The sequence below is a fragment of the Choloepus didactylus genome, chromosome 22 (genome assembly GCF_015220235.1).
Source record: "Choloepus didactylus isolate mChoDid1 chromosome 22, mChoDid1.pri, whole genome shotgun sequence".
Classification (NCBI taxonomy): domain Eukaryota; kingdom Metazoa; phylum Chordata; class Mammalia; order Pilosa; family Megalonychidae; genus Choloepus; species Choloepus didactylus.
Window position 1 is genome coordinate 6,082,506 of NC_051328.1, and position 18,760 is coordinate 6,101,265.

The 18,760-nt window shown below is 53.3% G+C and overlaps 1 protein-coding gene across 1 annotated transcript in view; it reads left to right on the forward strand.

Annotated features, from left to right (window-relative positions):
- The window catches only part of NKD1 (NKD inhibitor of WNT signaling pathway 1), a 90,273-nt gene that overhangs the window by 60,052 nt on the left and 11,461 nt on the right, over positions 1–18,760 (forward strand). Inside the window, exons 5-6 of the mRNA XM_037816142.1 lie at positions 11,163–11,269; positions 17,610–17,705. Coding sequence (XP_037672070.1) covers positions 11,163–11,269; positions 17,610–17,705 — 203 coding nt within the window. The remainder of the gene's footprint in view (positions 1–11,162; positions 11,270–17,609; positions 17,706–18,760) is intronic.

Consider the following 18,760-nt stretch of genomic DNA (forward strand, 5'->3'; position numbering starts at 1 on the left):
TCTTCTGACCTCTTGGCTTGGGTGGAAGCTGTCAGAGTACAGCCTGCTTGGGTGTGTCATGTAGAAAGCAGACTACACAGAACCCCGTCCAGGCTTCTAAAGGAGGGTCTCAAAGCCTTGGACATCAGGTGACCCTCCCCTGGCCGCTGAGGCTGGTCCTACTCCCTTTAGGGCCCAGTCTGCCTGGGCTGTGCTGGACAGGTCTTGCCTGGGTGTGGCCAGGCCGGGCCCGTGGGATCTCTCTGCTCCCCAGCTGGAGTGTAGGTGTGCCAGGGTAGCAGGCTGTGCCAAACAGGGCAGCTGTGTGGGGACCGAGACCTGGGGTGCTGAGATGCCCCGCTGTGAGCTTCCGGGCCCACCAAATCTGCCTTCAAACTTTGCCTCTTCCATCAGTCCACAAGAAGCACCCTGCTCCCTTTGTTCTGACTTAACGGGAATTGGCTTAGAGGAAAGAATTTCATGGGCTTTTAAAGTCAGAACCCAAGTCCAACCTGGCTATGGTATGACTCACTGTGTGACCTGGGGTGACTCACTCGACTTCTCTGTGCTTCCTTGCCTGTAAAGGGGGGGCAGTCATCGCACCTGCTCATTGGGGTTATTGTGCAGACAGAGAGGCAGTTTATGTAAGTGACGGAGGAAATGCCCAGATCCTGCTGGTTGTCTTGACTCTTGTTTCAGAGGCCCCGTTTCCTTGAAGAGGGGTGACCCATGTGTATAATCTTTCCCCTCGTCCAAATCAAAGTAGGTCTGTATTCAAAGCTTCTTCAATCCTATCGGAACCCCCGAGTGTCCCCTCGTACTCCCAGTGCCTGCCATAGGGTCTGGCACACTGTAAGTGCTCAATAAATACTCACTGGGAGAAGGAGAGCCAGCACCGTGAGGCCACTGGGGTCAGGCGGCCCCTCCCTCTGGCCCCTCGGGGTCCCAGACCAGCCATCCAGACCCCCTGGTTTGAGATGTCATAACACATTTACAGAGCTGAGGAGTCCTTGGGAGGCTGTTAGTCGGAAAACAGGCCCAGAGAGGGAAAGGGACCTGTGTGAGGTCACACAGTAAATTGGGAACAAAAGCCAGGCCTCTAACAACTCATTCAGTAAGTTTTTACCAAGCACCTGCTACATGCACGGGAACCTGCTGGTGGAGATTTTGGAGGGTGACAAATAAGGCTTCTATTGGGGAGACGTGTAAGGTTCGAAATGCCTGTTGGCTGTCCAGGTAGAGACACCGAGGAGGCAGTTGGGTATGTAGTCAGGAGATGAGGGGTCCGTCGGGCTGGAGAGAGGAAGATTCTCCTCAGGAGGTCGCCGTAGCTGCAGGGACGTGACCCCTGGGCAAGGCCGGGCAGTCTGAGAGTGGGGGCAGTTCGCTGGAGAGCAGCAGGGACCCCCAGCAGAGGGGCAGCAGGCCGCACCGCGCCGGCCGCTCTCCTGTGGGTTCAGAGCCTGTCCTGCCAGGAGCCTGTCGGCCCCGACTCCACTCCGCTGCAGTCCCTGGAAGCCCGAGTGTCAGTGTGGTGACAGAGAACAAGCAGGCTTTGTTACCTAGGCAGTCCTTCTCAAGTTCTGTTCTTCATAAAAGCTCAGCTGGAACAGTGGAAACACTGACTTGTGTCAGATACTGAGGAGGCTTTAATAGTTTCAAGTAGTTCAGGGTTAGATTTTAAAAGTTGAATTTCACCACATGTTTTAACTTGGGTGGGGATAGGGGGGAGAGTGGAAGGGACATGATATTTTTAGCCCAAAGAAGGCTTTTTTCCCTCCCTCTCCTGGCTTTTTCCCCTCCCTCCCTGAACAGATGTTTCGTCTCAGTCCTATTCAAGCCTCAAAGCAGAGTGGCCGTCAACCTCATGCTCTGATGAGAAAAAAAGGCCAGAATGCTACTTGTTGGGAAGATGTTTTCTACCCCACCCCTTCCTCTTTTACATCAGGACCAGTCCTTCCTCTTTCCCCTCAGTCCCGACTGGTCCTGATGTAAAATCTAGCAGAGTGAGTGTGGCCTGGGGAAGTGGGATCATGGAGGAAAAGACCCCGGGCAGCCCCGTTTCTGTCCCAGGAAGGGCTGGGCACCCGCTGGTGGAACCAGCCAGAACCCCCTAGAGGCTCCTGCCCTGGGTCTTTACTGTTTGTTTTTTGTTTTTGCTGTTGCTGTTGCTGAAAAGCAGGAGCTTAATGTGATGGTTTAGTTAAATCAGGATTCTTTGGGTTCTTTTGGAAACTCTACTCAAATTCACGTAAGCTCATGGAACTGAAAAATCCTAGGGGCAGATTTTGCCTAAAAAGGCCCGACTGGATCCAGGAGCTCAACCATGTCATCAACACACACACACACACACACGCACACACACACCCCTGTCTGTCTCACACATGCACTCTCACATTCACACACTCCCATGCAGACACTCTCACATTCACATACACACACTGCCACACACGCGCACACACACACACTCACTCTCTCCTTCCCTCCCTGCTCTTTCCCTCTCCATCATCATCTCTCTCTTGGCCCCCTGCTAGCCTCCCTCTATGGTGGCAAAAATGGCTGCCCCCATCTCCAGGCTCTCTCACCCTGTGAGCTCACCAATCTCAGGAGAAAGAGAGCTCCCAAGTCTGGTGTATTTCTTCTAAAAGTTTGACTCTCACTTTACTGACCAGATTGGATCCAGGTTTTGTGAGGCCTGAAGTGTATGCAATTTGGGGTGGGGGGCTCTTTAGGGAAAAGATTCTTTTATGACCGTGAGCCATATATATATCTCAGGTACTTAGAAATGTTTCGTTAAAAAAATTTATTGCTGTGCACCTGTTGCATAATAGGCATTGCACTGTTTATTGGGGCTCTAGTGGGAAGAGTCAGACAATTAAACGAGTAATGATAATAATGGTGTATGTTTAGTTTTCCCGGCTGCTAAACAAATACCATATATAAATATATATATATATATTGCCTGCTTAACCTAAATAAATATATTTGCAACTCAACTTCCGCTTAGCCCAGTCCCTGAAAGGTCTGTGTTTACACCAACCCCACCCATTAGAAGGAAGGGGAAGTCAGAATGGAAAGAGACAGCAGTCTTAACCGATTGAGGACAAAATGTCTAACTTTGAAAATTTTATAAAAACATATGACCATGTGAACACATTTCTAGGGCCCCTTCCCACTTGGAAGCGAGGGGACTGAGCAGCTTAGCTTCATGACAGATTCTCCTCCAGTTCTGACCTAGAAGCCCAGCCACAGTGGCCCTGGGGAGGGGATTAGCTGGGTCAGGGATGGTACTGGCTCTGCCTGAGGCTCAGTCAGCCCTCCAGGAACCATGCGGTGTGAGGGGGGCAGGCGGCTGGCCGGAGGAAAGCTGGGAGGCTGTTATTAGGAGGGCTGTGGCCGCTGGACAGGCAGGAACAGCTGTCAACTACTGTGGTATGACAGCGTGGGGAGGGTGGGGCTGGGGAGTCAGGAAACCGGGATTTTTGTCTTTTCTGTTTCCACCCCCGAGTTCAGATCCTGGTTGTGGTACTTAGGAATATTTCGTTTAAAAAATTTATTGCTATGCACCTATTGCATGGCAGGCACTGTGCTATTTATTGATGCCATGGGGGGAAGATTCAGACGATTAAGTGAGTAATGATAATAATGGTGCATGTTTTAGTTTCCCCAGCTGCTAAAACAAATACCGTACGGTGGGTTGGCTTACCCAACGGGAATCTATTGGCTTATGTGTTTGAGGCTAGGAGAAGTCCAAAAATCTAGGCATCAGCAAGGCGATCTTTTATCCCTGAAGACTGTGGCATTCTGGTGCTGGCTGCCAGCGATCCTTGGTCCTTGGCTTTTCTGTCACGTGGCAAGGCACATGGCAGTGTCGTCTCTTCTCTCTTCTGGGTTCTGTTTACTTCCAGCGTCTGGCTGCTCCCCATGGCTTCTCTCCATCTGACTTTCACTCGGTTTTAAAGGACTCCAATCATCTGGATTAAAGCCCAGCTCGATTCAGTGGGGCCACACTTAACCGAAGTAACATCTTGAAGAGATCCTACTTATAATGGGTCTACACCCACAGGAATGCAGCCCAAGACCAAGAACATGTCCAAACTGGGGTACACAATCCAATCCATCACAGTGTAACATGGGCACGCTTCATGGGGAAACCACAAACAGCGTGCTTCTCGGAGAACGTGAAGACCTGGAGGAGGAGCAGGAGTTGGAGAGAGAAAGGAAGAGTGTTCTTGGCAAGGATAGCAACATGAGAGCACAGCAGGGTCAAAAAATGGGATGAAGTTCCATAAAGAGATCATTGGGAATGCTTTCATCCTCGGGGAAAGGAAGCCACTGGAGGGTTTTAAGCAAGGAAATGGCTCAAACCATTTTACTTTTGGAGTTTAGATTCCTTTCTTGTGAAATGTGACTAATCCCACACCCTGCATGGATTTAATGACATAATGCAACAGGCACCCTCTAAATGTCCACAACAATTGCTAACTCCACCAGCATCCACGATGTGTGATGGCTGCATTCACACACAGATTGGTGTGTTTGCTCACTTCTCCAGATATCCTCCCTCCCTATGGAGAGCCTAGTTCAGAAACGCAAGAAGCCGTTGGCCTGGAATGCACATATGATATCCTTCTCTTTTTATTGGCAGCAGATCTACCCGCCTAATTATATTTGGCATGGGCTAATATTAAAATTCATCTGCATTCCCTCTGACAGCTGCTGCTGGTGGGCCAAGGGCTCAGCAACATCCTGCTAGCTATGCTGAGACTAAAGTATTTGCTGCAGATAATCTGTACATGGACAATTGAGAAATGAGTGTGGATACGTTAGGGTGAGCATCCAGACTCCCAGCAAGGAAGCCCTGGCTTGCGTTAAGTCTTACATTGCATCTACTGAGAAGACTTTGGTAGGTAACTGGGTTACCAGAAGTAGTAGTGATTTCTGGTCTTCAGTGGGGCTGATTTAGTCATACTTGTGTTTCACATTTCAATCTCTTCTTCCAAAGTTTAATATCAACCAGGCCTTTCTGGACTGTGTCTACGATAAGCTGGCACTTACTGATATCATCCAGGGTTTAGAGTTTGGATTTAGCATAAGGATGGGGTTCAGGAGTAGACCTCCCTCCCCCTTTCCAACCACCCTCTTTTCCCATGCCGGCTCTCAGTCTCAATCAAGCCAGAATTGACGGGGAGTTTGGTATGCAGCCGGCCTTATGCCTCCCTGTGGAATTTGGTGCAGTTTGGCAAACCATTTGGCAGCGCCTGCTCTGTGTGTGTATGGCACGTGCCAGGCATGGTGGGCAACCAGAAGCAGAGGCCAGCCACTCCCCAGCTCTCAAGAAGCTTGCAGTCCGGCTGGGCAGATGTGGTAGGCTCGTGTGAAGCAACCGAAGATCCCGGGCCAGACTGGACAGAGGGAAGTGCTAGACTGAGTGGGGGTAGACAGCACCCTGTCAGCTCCAAAGTGCATTTGTGTGAATTACAGAAAGGTGCCCTTCCTCAAGATACCTGCCTGGAAAATGCCAGAAGCCATAATGAAATCTGCTATCTTCCTGGAGTTGAGCAGTACACGGCCTGCTTCTCTGAGCTGGCCCTGACTCCCACAAGATGCTGAGCCTAGGGGGTAAGGGCCCCGAGGTGCTTGCCCTGTGGGCTGCTGGGAGGGTGGGGCTGCAGGGGATGGATCTGCTTTCTTTCACAGCCCTTCTTGTGCACTTTGGGTGGCAGCAGCTGTCAGCAGCTTGGGCTGGGTGGGCTCTGCCACCCTGCTCCCTGGGTCACTGCTATTTGCCAGGGTAAACAGTCCCAAGACAGTGACTGTGGCCCCAACGTCCGAAATGAGCCACCGATGCCCCCCATTGGGCCCACCGCGGGGATGGGATGCCATACGCATAATCAGTGTCGCCCCCCATGTGCATAGGCCCTGACTCCTCCCAGTGGAGGCTCCGGCATACTCTTCTTTCTCTATTTCTTCCCACTTCCCCTCCTTTTTTTTTAAACTGGGGGAGGGGAGAGGGAAGAGGCTGTCTTTGATCTCAGTGGAGGAAAAAAAGTCTGTTCTGTTCAGGCTTTTGGCTAACACAACAAACAGTGTTTAAAATTTAACTTTGCTTAATTAATTAGTAATTCTGTTTAATGCTGTCTGATCTTCCTCCAAAAGGTATTTTGAAGCTTGAGAAGGGAACATCAAAGGGAGCCGGGTGAAGATGGTCAAGTAATGCATTTAATCTGGCAGTTGCTGGGGGTGGAGAGATGCCCAGCTGGGGGCTAATGAGGGGGAGAGCCATCATCTGGTAAACACAGCCCGCCCGGGCTCTTCGTGGCAGCAGCAGCGGGAGGAGGGATGGACTGGACGGGAGTAGCTTCCAAAGGGAAGGAGCTCCACATACTGCCCCAGAATTGTGGGGGCTGAAAGCCGAGTTGATGTTTTCTTGCTTCAGCACTACCACATACGGTTGGGCAGGTTGTGCACTGCACAAGGGTTCCCAGTTGAGCAGGGGAGTGGCAGGTGAACTCCAGCCAGCGCCCTGCTCATCAAGCAGCACCCTGGTGGGGGTGGGGCCGCATCACCTAAAGCAGTGACCCGCCAATTTTTCTGCAAAGGGCCAATAGAGTATATTTTAGGGCCTTGTTGGCCATCTAGTTTCCGTCACCACTCTTCAACTCTACCCTTGCAGAGCAAAAGCAGTGAGACCAGACGTAAGCAAATGAACGTGGCTATGTCCCAGTAAAACCTGTTTACAGACAGGCTAGGGCCTGGATTTGACCCTCGTGCCACTGTTTGTCAATTCGTGTGCTGAGTCAACCCAAAGGTGCTCATGGGCGAGTGAAAGGCTTTGCTTTCCTCCTTACTCCGTTACTTCCCTTCCTTTTTCTCCCAGCTTTCCCCCTGCTTTCCTTTCTTCATTCAAGTTAGCAGCAGCTCTGATTTTTCCTTTGCAGTCCAAGAATGACCAGAGTCTTCCTGAAATTGTGCCCCCTCAGTTAATCACTGGAAAAATCATTGCCCAGCTGAGCAGGAGTGAGAGACAGAGAATGGGCTGGAACTCCGGTGCCAAAGACGCAAATAACGCTCTCCCCTGGGTGGGCTGCTCCGGGTGGCCTGCAGCGGGCTCCACTCAGCCTTCTCCCGCCTGTCAGGGAGTTTTTCTTCTGGAAGATGGATGGGTGGGGGGTGATTGGTCCTGCCCAGGGGTGGCTGGGGCAGGTGGCAGGGCCTGCATTTGGTTTCAGAGTGTTCAGGTGTGATGTAGACACGGGTCTGTGTGGCTTCCTGACTGGTCTCTGCCGCCTTCTCTGGCCATTGGGCTGGGGGCAGTGGGAGGGCGAAGGGCCTCCTTTGGTGGGCCCCGAGAGGGTGCTCGTGCATCTGATCCTACAGCTCACCCAGGCCCAGCCCCATGTTGGGGCCTCTGGGGGACCCGCAGAGAGAGGATGGGATGAGGGACTCTATCCAGGCCACACAGGGCTTTGGAGGAAACCTATGAGGAGGCCGAGGGGCCGAGGGGGGTGAGAAAGGAAAGGACGCAGGGGAGGACCTGAGAGAGGACAGACTCTGTGTGTCCGGGGACGGAGAGAGAGGCTCAGAGAAGGAGAAGCAGCCACAGAGGTTTCCTTTCTTTGGGTTTTATCAAGTGGAACTTGAAAGGCAACATTGAACCTGAAGGTGGCTTTCTGATAACTTCTCTTTGAACTTGAAGTTTGGTTTCGATAAGCCTGGCCGGCTTGCATCTCCAGCCAGGACCTCTGCTGGGGCAGGCAGCAGCTTTGAAGATGGAACTGGACTTTGTGTTTCTTCTTTCTTCTTTTTCTTTTATTTTTTGGGGTGGTGGTGGGGGTGGGGGTAGTGAATGGAGGATATTGCAATCCGTGATATCACTGTGGCTTCTCGAGTGGAGCCAATTTTGAGGTGAGGGGGATTGTTTGGGTCTGAGCAGTCAGCTGGGGACCCTGGCTCATGTACATCCTTTGCAATGCCAGCATTTATTGAGCACCCACTGCATGCTGGCCACTTTTCTCACTGCACCCTCTGGTGAGGGGGAGACCGTTTCATCCCCACTTTACAGACGAGGAACCTGAATGCAGGGAGGTCGAGCTCCTGCCCAGGGCAGCCCAGGTGGGGAGAGGCAGGCCACGGACCCAGCCATTTGCACCTAAATGTGCCCTCTCATCCATCACGTCTCCTGCCAAGTTCAGCTGCACCCACTAGAGAAGAGAAGAACATTCTGGAAGCTTCCAGAGCCGTGGACTTCACCTAGCTCCCCGATTCACCCAGACAAGCCTTCCAACTTCTCGCCTTATTTTTATCATCTTTAAAATGGGGGTGACATTAGTTCCCACTGCACCCAGCCTTGGTAGAAGTGACCGTGCCTTGTACCCCCCTGACACCCCATGATGGTGGCAGTCCTGGGCCACCGGGGCCCTGGAAGATTTGGGATAGAGGAGGCAGGGTGGCCCAGACTGTGTGCTTGGCTGTCCTGGGGTCACTGGTTAGTGAAGTCCCCCTGTCTCCACTAGCTTGGGGGATTCAGGGACTGGAGTGGGAACCACCTCTCGCCCCCCACACACATACCTAGCCATTGAGGGAGGGTGGGACTTTGTTTTCATCGATTATACCAGAAGCAGTCAGTCAGTGACCATCCCCCAGAAAACTACCCCAGCTGCCCTCACCCCTGAGGTCTTTCAGAGGCCAGATAATGTTTTGGGTTTTTCCTCATTGAACTTCTCCTGCCAAACCATCTCTCCCAACTCCCCATCTGATCTCCTGACGGTGTTGGGGAGTCATTACCTTGTTGTGGAGCCGTTGCAGGGCAAGACACCGTACTTCCTGCTGGGTGTTCTCATGGTGAAGACAAGGATGGGGGCACCCAGATACAGTGCCCCAGACCACCAACCCAGCTGGGGAGTGGGAGCTGTGGGTAGAGCTGCCATGCTGGGTCACTCATTGGCCGCTGGGTCTTCCTGCCCCTGAGCTGCCTGCACTGGGGACCCAGAGCACTCCCACCCTGGCCTGTGTGCATCTGCTACAAGCTTCTGTGTCCGGCTGTATTCCCAAAGACTCAGCTTTGGGGAGACGCAGCCACCGACTGCCTGGATTCACAGAGAGCTAGTAGGAAAGGGGCATCATTCCCCCAGGGCCTGCTCTTAGCCAGTACCCCTGCGTGCCGGGTCCCCTGTGTGCTGGGTCCCCGTGTGCCGGGTCCCCTGTGTGCCAGGGCCTGGGTTCTCGGCCTTTCTGGGTCTGAGCTGGTTGCATGTGACAGGAGTCTTCTGAGCAGGGGACTGTTTTCGTCCCATCTTGCACTTGGAGAGACTGAGCCCCGTAGAGAAGTCACACGACCCACCCAGGGTCACAGTGCAGGGAGGGTTAGAACCAAGGCGGCGACTAGCCTCAGCAGCTGGGGTCAGCAGCCTGCCGAGTGGTGGCGAGTGTGGCCTCTGGAGCCAGGCCTCTCAGGCTCATGTCCCAGCCCCATCGCCTAGAGCAGAGCACGCAGCCACCCCCTGCCTCAGTTTCCCCTTCTTGAAAATGGAGTTAGCAATAGTAAGTGCCTTGCAGGCTGTGAGGACTAAGCGAGTTGGTGACCAGTGGGTGTCACATCAGCGCCGAGTGGGCCTGGCACTGTGAGTCCACCGCCTGATTTTTAACCACATGAGCCGCCAAGGAGCAAAGGGAGTGACTGGAGGGCTTCAGGTGACTGCTGGGGAGAGAGCCCCAGGGCCTGCCTCAGCAGGGGCCCAGTCCCTCGGGAGAACCCAGCCATGCCTGCCCCAGCGCCACCCTCAGATGTGAGCATGGTAGGGGTGGGGATCAGCAGGGGCAAAGCTCCCTCCTAGTTTCTTGGCCTGGTTGCCTCAGCTCTCCAAGCTCCTGGCTTCCCAAGAAGGCCCAGTGTGTCCTGTCTGTGGCCCAGGTGACTGCCCAGGCTGCTCGGCATACGACGTGACCCCCTGGCAGCCTCCCTGCCCACGGGCGGAGTGGGGTGGTCCCTTGAGGATTCAGGATCAGTTTGCTCACCTGAGAAACAGGGCAGCAAAACCCACTGATGAGAGAGTAGCTCTGAATGTGTTCTGGAGAAGCAAGTCCCTGGCAAACCTGAGTCCTCTCTATCAGGCAGAGACAGGCTGGCAGAAGGGACCACAGGAGTCTCGTGGGGCATTTCCAGATTCAATGGACCCCTGTGGGCTGGGGTCCTAGGTCAGGCAGGTGGGCATGACCCTGAGCTACCCTCCTGGGACCTTTCTGGGTGTTCATGGGAAAAATGGTGTCATGGACTCTCAGGTTTACTCTCCCACTGCCCCTGGGAGGTCACACAAAGGACCATGACCTTTGGCAGAGGAGAGGACCCCCTGGGTGAGCAGAGGTCAAATGAAAGGCCTATTTTGGCACAAGGCGTGTGGCTTCCCGAAGACACTTGTGTGTGTGTGCACGTGTGTCTCTGTGTGTGCACACCAGTGTGCATGTGTTGTGTGCGCACACATGTGCTTTGAGTGCATGGGTGTGTATGTGTGGCGTGATGCATATAAGTATGTGTGGTATGTGCATGTGTGTAAGTGTGTGTGTTTTGGTATGTGTAGGCATGTTGTGTGTTTGGTCCATGTGGACATGTGTGCATGCATGCAAATGTGTGTATATGTGGTACATGTGCCTGCATGTGTATATGTGGGTGTGGTGTGTATATACATGTGTGGGTACACGTTTGCCTGTGGGCACACACGCACGTGCCCTTCACATTGGACTCTGTTTCTCTGACTCCTCCTCCCCACCCACCCATGGGCCAAAATGTCAGCACAGAGGGCAGCGAGCTTGTGCAGAACACAGGCCATGGTTCTGGAGCTTTCCCTCACGGCTCTGGTAGCCCCCAGCCCCCTACCCTCATCCACCTGCCCTTTGGCCAGCACTGCCCTGGGTGGCTGCGTGTCCTTGCGTGGGGCCACGTCAGAGTCTGCTCACCTTGGCTGCCAAGTGGGCGTGGAGAGCAGAGGCCCGGGGACCACGCTGGGTGTGACGCTTAGTGGCTGGTGTGGACGCCCCTGGGGGTGGTCTCCCCTGGGGCAAGAGACCCTCAGCACCCTGGCCCTGGGACAAAGCTACCACCATGCGGAGCAGCCCAGCGGCCCAGGCCTGGACGGGTGAGGCGCGGGGACCCTGCCCCTCACAGTCTCTCCCTTGCCTCTCCACAGTGGCCCTGCCACCTGAGAAGACTGACGGGCTGGGCAGTGGTGATGAGAAGAAGATGGAGAAGGCCAGCGAGCCTTGCCCAGGCTCCAAGAAGCAGCTCAAATTCGAAGTAAGTTTGCTTTCCTGGTGCTGGGCGCGGGGAGACGGGCTGTTCCTGTTAGCTAAAGCAGCTGGAAATGCAATATACCAGAAACGGATTGGCCTTTACAATGGGGGTTTATTAGTTCACAAATTTACAGTTCTGTGGCCATGAAAATGTCCAAATTAAGGCATTAAGAGGTAGATACCTTCTGTTCTAGTTTGCTAATGCTGCAGAATGCAAAACACCAGAGATGGATAGGCTTTTATAAAACGGGGGTTTATTTCGCTACACAGTTACAGTCTTAAGGCCACAAAGCGTCCAAGATAACACCTCAGCAATTGGGTACCTTCACCGGAGGATGGCCAATGGCGTCCAGAAAACCTCTGCTAGCTAGGAAGGTAGCCGGCGTCTGCTCCAAAGCTCCGGCCTCAAAACGGCTTTCTCCCAGGACGTTCCCCTCTAGCAAGCTTGCTCCTCTTCAAAACATCACTCCCAGCTGCACTCCTTTTCCTCTCTTTGAGCCAGCTCATTTATATGGCTCCACTGATCAAGGCCCACCCCGAATGGGCGGGGCCACGCCTCCATGGGAACATCTCATCAGAATCATCACCCACAGCTGGGTGGGGCACATTCCAAGCAAATCTAACCAGCACCAAACGTCTGCCCCACATGACTACAAAGACAATGGCATTTGGGGGACACAATACATTCAAACCAGCACACCTTCTCTGAGGAAAAGGCCAATGGCATCCGGAACACCTCTGTCAGCTGGGAAGGCACGTGGCTGGCATCTGCTGGTCCTTTGCTCCCAGGTTGCGTTGTTACAGCTTCTGATTCCAGTGACTTTCTCCTTAAGTGTCTGTGGGTTCTCACTTAGCTTCTCCAGGGCAAACTCTGGGCTTTATCTCTTAGCTTAGCATTTCCAATGTATGGGTCTGTTTTAGCTCTGAACTGTCTTCAAAATGTCTCTGCCTTTTATCCTCTCATAGAGGATGCCAGTGAACTAATTAAGACTCACTTCTAATGGGTAGGGCCACATCTCCATGGAAATAATCTAATCAAAATGTCCCACCCACAATAATTCTGCACCCACAAGACCGGATTAAAACACGGCTTTTGTGGGAGTACATAATAGAGTCAAACTGGAACATTTCACCCTCTAGACCCCAAAAAGACATGTTCTTTCTATATGCAAAATACATTCATTTCATCACAATATCACAAAAGCCTTAAATTATTTCAGTAACAATACAAATATAATACCAAGTCAAAAATAGTACAAAATCTCATCAAAATCAGCTACAGACATGGTCTGTCCTAAGGCAAAATTCCCCTCTGGCTGTGGATCTTTGAAACTTGGAACAAGTTATCTGCTTCCAATATACAAAGGAGGGACAGTCATAGTATAAACATTCCCATTGCCATAGAGAGAAATGGAAAGGAAAATAGGGGTCACGGGACCAAAACAGTTCCTAAAACCCGCAGGGCAAACTCCAATTTTTTGGAAATTTCAAAGTCTGAGTCATTCATAGAATGACGTTTTATCCTCAGGTCTTGTGAGAACAGCAGCCCCACCCTTACCAAAGGCTTGCTCAGCCACCTTGCTCTCTCCAAATGGGGAGTGATTGCTCCAACATCTCCAAGTATTGGGAAGACCACCTTGTTCTTGGTCCCACCCTCCTCAAGGGTGCCAACCAGACTCTCTGCCATCTCCGGGGCCCGGGCTCTCCCCTCTCCAGACAGTGGGGTGGTGGCCAAGCACTCTCCAATCCCCAGAGAATGTGTTCCACCCTCTTTGAAATCCAGGGCAAACTCACATGCATGGGTGGGTCTGCTCTCCTGGCTGAGGGTATTAGCTCCAGACCTTGGTTCTGCCTCTTTGATGAATTTTTTCCTACAATCTATCCCTTTTCTGTTCCTTTAAGTCCAGACTGGTAGTGTTTCCATTTATACAGATCTCACAAAAAAAATTTGTTGGTTTGGCCTGTACACTGTCAGAAAATAGGACTTTCCACAGATCCTTCCTGGATAACTCCATCTCCAATCCTGGCTTGTACTGAAATGGCTGGCTGGTTCCAGGTTTTGTTAAATCCTCATGTAGGGCAGTATCCTCTGGGGTCTCACATTCTGGAAGCCCAGAATTTTCCAGACCATTAATTTCTGCTTTCTGTGTACCAAAGAGTTCAGTTCTCAGCTTATCCCTTTCCTCTCACATTTTACTATATGCTGCAAGGAGAAGCCAGGCTGCATTTTCCACATTTAGTTTGGAGATCTCTTCAGCTAAGTATTCCAGCTTGTTGCTTTCAAATTCTGCCTTCCATGTGACACCAGGACTCAATTTTGCAAAATTCTCTGCTACTTTAAAACAAGTATCACCTTTCTTCCAGTTCACAATGGCACATTCAACATTTCTGTCTAAGGCCTCATCAGAAGTATCTTTAGAGTCCATATTTCTACCAACAGTCTCTTCAAAGCAATACAGGCGTTTTCTATCAAGCTTCTCACAGTTCTTCCAGAATCTTCCCCTTATCCATTTAAAAAGCCATTCTGGCATTTGTTATTTGCATCTTGCGGCACTCCACTCTTCTGGTACCAAAATCTGTTCCAGTTTGCTAAAGCTGCCAGTAATGCATTACACCAGAAGTAGATTGGCTTTTACAATGGGGAGTTATTAGTTACAAATATACAGTTCTAAGGCTATGAAAATATCCAAATTAAGGTAGATACCTTGTCTGAGAAAAGGCCAGTGGCATCCAGAACACCCCTGTCAGCTGGGAAGGCACGTGGCTGGCATCTGCTGGTCCTTTGCTCCCAGGTTGCATTGCTTTCACCTTCTGATTCCAGTGGCTTTCTCCTTAAGCATCTGTGGGTTCTCACTTAGCTTCTCTGGGGCAAACTCTGGGCTTCATCTCTTAGCTTAGCATCCCCAGGTATCTGGGTCTGTGTCAGCTCTGAACTGTCTTCAAAATGTCTCTGCCTTTTATCCTCTCATAGAGGATGCCAGTCAACTAATTAAGACCCACCTTGAATGGAAGGGGCACATCTCCATGGAAATAATCTAATCAAAATGTCCTACCCACAATAATTCTGCACCTACAAGACTGGATTAAAACATGGCTTTTGTGGGAGTACGTAATAGATTCAAGCCAGCACACTTCTCAGGGGTGTTTTGAGAAGACAGAAGGTGACCTGTCCGGAGGTGAGGGCCTCTCGTCTCCTGCACGAAAGCTGCCCTCTGCGGGAGGCTCCTCCTGCCAAATCTGGGGCCGCCGCCGGCTCGGCCCAGGCTTCCGAGGATGCACTGCTGCCTCTGGCCCAGCCTGGCCCCTGTCCTCTCCACGGCAGGTGGTGGCCCAGGGTGCTGGGAAGGGCATGTGAGTGGACCAGGGGAGCCACCACTGTGGCTCGGGCACCACTGTCCCTGTGCTGTGATCGCCTTCCTCTCTGGCCTCAGGGTCCTCTTAGGTGACATCTGCCCTTGCATCTCCCGTGGGGCTCTGGGGCTGGCTGCATGATCATGAGGCCTGGGCAGTTCCCCCACCCTGTCTGGGCCTCAGGTTCCCCATATGGTCTGTGAACGGGATGGCCTGGAGTACCGGGTGTGTCTGCTCCAGGACATGCCCTTCTAGAGCTGGCAGTCTGTCCCTCCTGCCCCCCCACCTCCCCAAGCCCCAGCAGTGAATCATGCTCCTTCTAAACACCAAGCCCAGTGCTGGGCGCTGAGAGACGCAAGACAGAGCCCCAGGCCTGCCTGTGTGGAGCACACCAGCTTCCACTGTCCCCTCCTGCTCTCCCTCCCAGCTTTCCTTCCTGAGACAATGGGGCACAGCTCCCGAGCCAGCAGACCAGGTTCAAATCCTGGTAGCCATGGGGGTCCAGGACAAGTTCCCTATTTTGTCAGTTTCCCCACTCCCCCGTGCAGAGGGGAGAGTGGTCGTGTCTAACCCATAAGGGTGCTGGGAGAATTACGGGGTGGTGCACCTACCGTTCTTGGCAGGGTGCCCAGTGGAGGAAGCACGTTCAGTCTTCTTCCTGGCCAGGTTGGCTGGGCACCTGCTGGCTGCCAGGGCATCCAGCAGGGACCTGGGCATGCAGTGAGGTGAGGGGCATGGATGCAGTAACTGTGCCCTCGGAGACAGGCTGGGGGCATGGGCACTGTGGCCATCCCAGATACTCTGTGCAGTACCCGGGGAGGCAGCACCGCTGCCAGTGATGTGGGGCGGGGGGACCTGAGCTGAGCATTGGAGGGTGGGAGTCGGGAGAGGAGGGTGCCCAGGGGAACTTTAGGAGTAAGGAGGGTACTTCAGGCAGAAGGGACAGCAGGGGCAGAGGTCCAGAGGCATGACAGCGCACGTGTTGTATGGCTGCATTATGAGGCTGGCACAGAAGGGGGCACATGAGAGATGGTGGGGTGTGGGGGAGGTGACATGGGGGTCAAGGGGGACAGTGGGGCATGGGGAGCTGACGCCATGGCAGGGTCAAGGCAGGTCAGCAGGGGGCCCTGAATGCAGATGCTGACCCAGGACAGGCAGCGTCTGATCAGGAGCCAGGGTTGTCAGCTTCTTCCAGGAGTCTCCCCTTCCCTCCCCTGCTGCTGCCCGCCCTCGGCCTGAGCAGACCCAGGTCCCTGCAGGTCTGCTGGGGAGCTTGGAAAGCTGCAGGCCAAGCCCAGCTGCAGAAGGGCAAGGCCCCGCCCCGGGCATTCACATGAGAAGTCCAGGTGAGGTGGGGGTCAGGAAGACGCATGCCTGACAGAGATGGGGAGAAGTGGGGAGCAGTTACCCAGCTGAAGTTGAAGTTCAGTATTTCTGAACTTCAAGCCAGAGCTGTCTCATGGAGCCAAGCGGAGGGGCCAGGGCGAGGGAAACAGGTAAGCACACCTGTGTGAGGGACAGTGGGTGTGAGTGCATAAGTGTGTACGTGACAGTGTGTCTGTTTATGTGGGTGTGTGTCATTGTGTGAGTGTGTGGGCACATGTGTGCATAGTGTGTGTTGCATCACATGAAACTTGCCTCAGTGAGCAAAGTGGGCATTCAGGAGGCATCAGACAGGCACGTTACAGCCGAGGGAAGGCCGGCTTTGAGCTCCATATGGGTCGGCCTCAGAACTGCTGGAGGGAATCGGTTTGGAGCTGTGGCCGCCAGGGGCAGGGACACCGTGGCCAGGCTCGCTCCTGCCAGCGCCGGAGGCTGGGTGCCTGTCCCGTGCTGGGTCGGCCGGGTGCTAGAAGAAGGGGAGGCAGACAGGGGCAAGATGTGCAACAGAATGGTCTGGGATCACCTGTTCTAGTTTTTATAAAATTTTAGGATTTTAAAGGCCATTTGTGGAAACTCTTTCCCCAAACAGTCATCCATTCTTTCTAGAGCTTTCTGTTTGACACTTAACCAGTCTCCAGTGATGGGGAGGTCATCACTTCCAGCTTCTCGATGGTTAAACATCTCTGTTTACTATGGATAATGATAATAAAATTATGGTTATATTAATCTTCATTACAGCCACGACAAGAAGGGCTATTATTATTAACAGCCTGCCAAGCTGTTTTCATACTTCTTGTTTCCAGTTCCCCCACAGCAGACCTGGGGCAAGGACTGGGGGAGTGGGAGGAGCGAATTGGGGAGGTGATCCCAGGAAGCAGGAGCAAGGGAGCAGGACAGGAGGAAAGCTGGAAAGGGTGGGCTGGGGGGTCACTGCATGGGCAGCTGGAGCTCAGTCCTCCTGGGAACCCTCCAAGGAACCAGACAGAACGTTCCAGAACTGTCCCAGGAGGGATGAGGATGCTGAGGCATTGATCCACCAACTCCTGTCTTTCATTTGTTCTGAGTTGCCTCTGGGGGCACCATATCCCCAGCTCTTCGGGGCTACCCTGGGACAGAGAAGCAGGGAGCTGGAGGTGGGGGGTAGGGGACCGAACAGCACAGCTGCAGGGAGAGTCCGGAGTGAGCCGAGGGGACACGGGGCACAGCGTTTAATCCTCCTGACCACCTTGTCGGGGAGACACTGTCATTTTCCATAATTTATATCAGGGAAACTGAGGCACAGAGAAGGTCAGTGACATGCTCAGTGTCACATGGCTGTAGAGAGCCCAGCAGGGGCTGACACCTGGGGCTGACTTAGAGCTTTAGCTCTTAATGCCCTCCAGCTCCTGTGGCCCATCCTGGGAGCCCCGCCCAAGATTCCAGCACCTTCTAGCCCTTGGTGAGGCCACAAAGCCCCAGAGGCTGTCTGGCACCCTGCGGGCATCCCTCAAGCCAAGCCTTCCTGCTGAGCTCCTCCTTCTCGGGGTCTGGGGAGGGCAGAGGGGAGGGGCTGCCTGTCACCTGTCTGCAGCTGGGAGCAAGTGCCACACCTGTCCGTCTCTCTGTCCCAGGAGCTGCAGTGCGACGTGTCCATGGAGGAGGACAGCCGGCAGGAATGGACCTTCACCCTGTACGACTTTGATAACAATGGCAAGGTCACGCGTGAGGTGAGTGCACCTGCCCGGCCTCCTGCCCCTCACCAGGGACCCGCCTCACACGCCTTGGTGCCCCCGCTACTGCTGCCCCCGCCACTTGCCCTGAAGGATGGGTGGCTGCTGGGTAGGGGATGAGGGGGAGATTGGGGAGCAAGGCTGCTGGGATTTCAGGGAGACCTGGGCCCTCCACCCACCTCCTGTCTGGGTGTGAGGACAGCAGGGTGTTCTCGGATGGGCACGGAGGCTGCACTGCCTTGGCTCCTCATGCCATCAGGGCTGAGCATCTTCTTCTCTGTGGATGGTGCAGGAGCAAGTTGGCCTTTAAGCTGCCAGAGGAGAGACCTGGGTCAAAAGGCCACCTCCTCCTCAGCCTGAGGTTTGGTTGAGGGAGGAAGTGGACTGGCTTTTACTCATTCAGGACTCTAGGATATAAGGGATGGAATCTCAGCTCAAACCTCTGTAAGAAAAAAGAAAAAGCATCTTTTGGCTCATGTAACTGAAATTTGGTCTGGGGCACTGACTTCAGGCACGGCTGGATCCAGAGGCTCTGTGGTTTTGGGACCAGGTCTTCAAGGCTCTGTGTCCTCCTGACCTTTGTTATCAGACGCCTGATAAAACACCTGAGCAGTAGCAAGGTGACTGCTGACAGTTTTAACCCATATCCGTCTCAGCAATGCCCCCAAATGAGAGTCAACAAAAGTTCCAGAACCCGCCCTCATTGGCCCTGATTGAGTCAGGTGCCTGGCCCTGACCCAGGCCTTATCACTATGGCTTTGTGATACGTGAGTTGGCTGAACCTGAAAAGAAAAAGTTATTTGACACATGAATCACACAGACTGAAAGTCAGGGGGCAGCTTACTAAATAAAATTGGGGAACTGTTATCCAAAGAAGGGGGAGTGGATTCTGGGCAGGCAGAGTGGGCCGCTTTGGAAGCTGTGGAGACCCTTCCTGATTTGGGACCTCACGCAGTTGGTTGAGGTGACACTGCCACCTTCCCTCCAGCTGCAGAACTGAGAAAACACCAGCACTGCCGGGGATTAAGGGGGTCAGGTCAGACAGGTGCGGA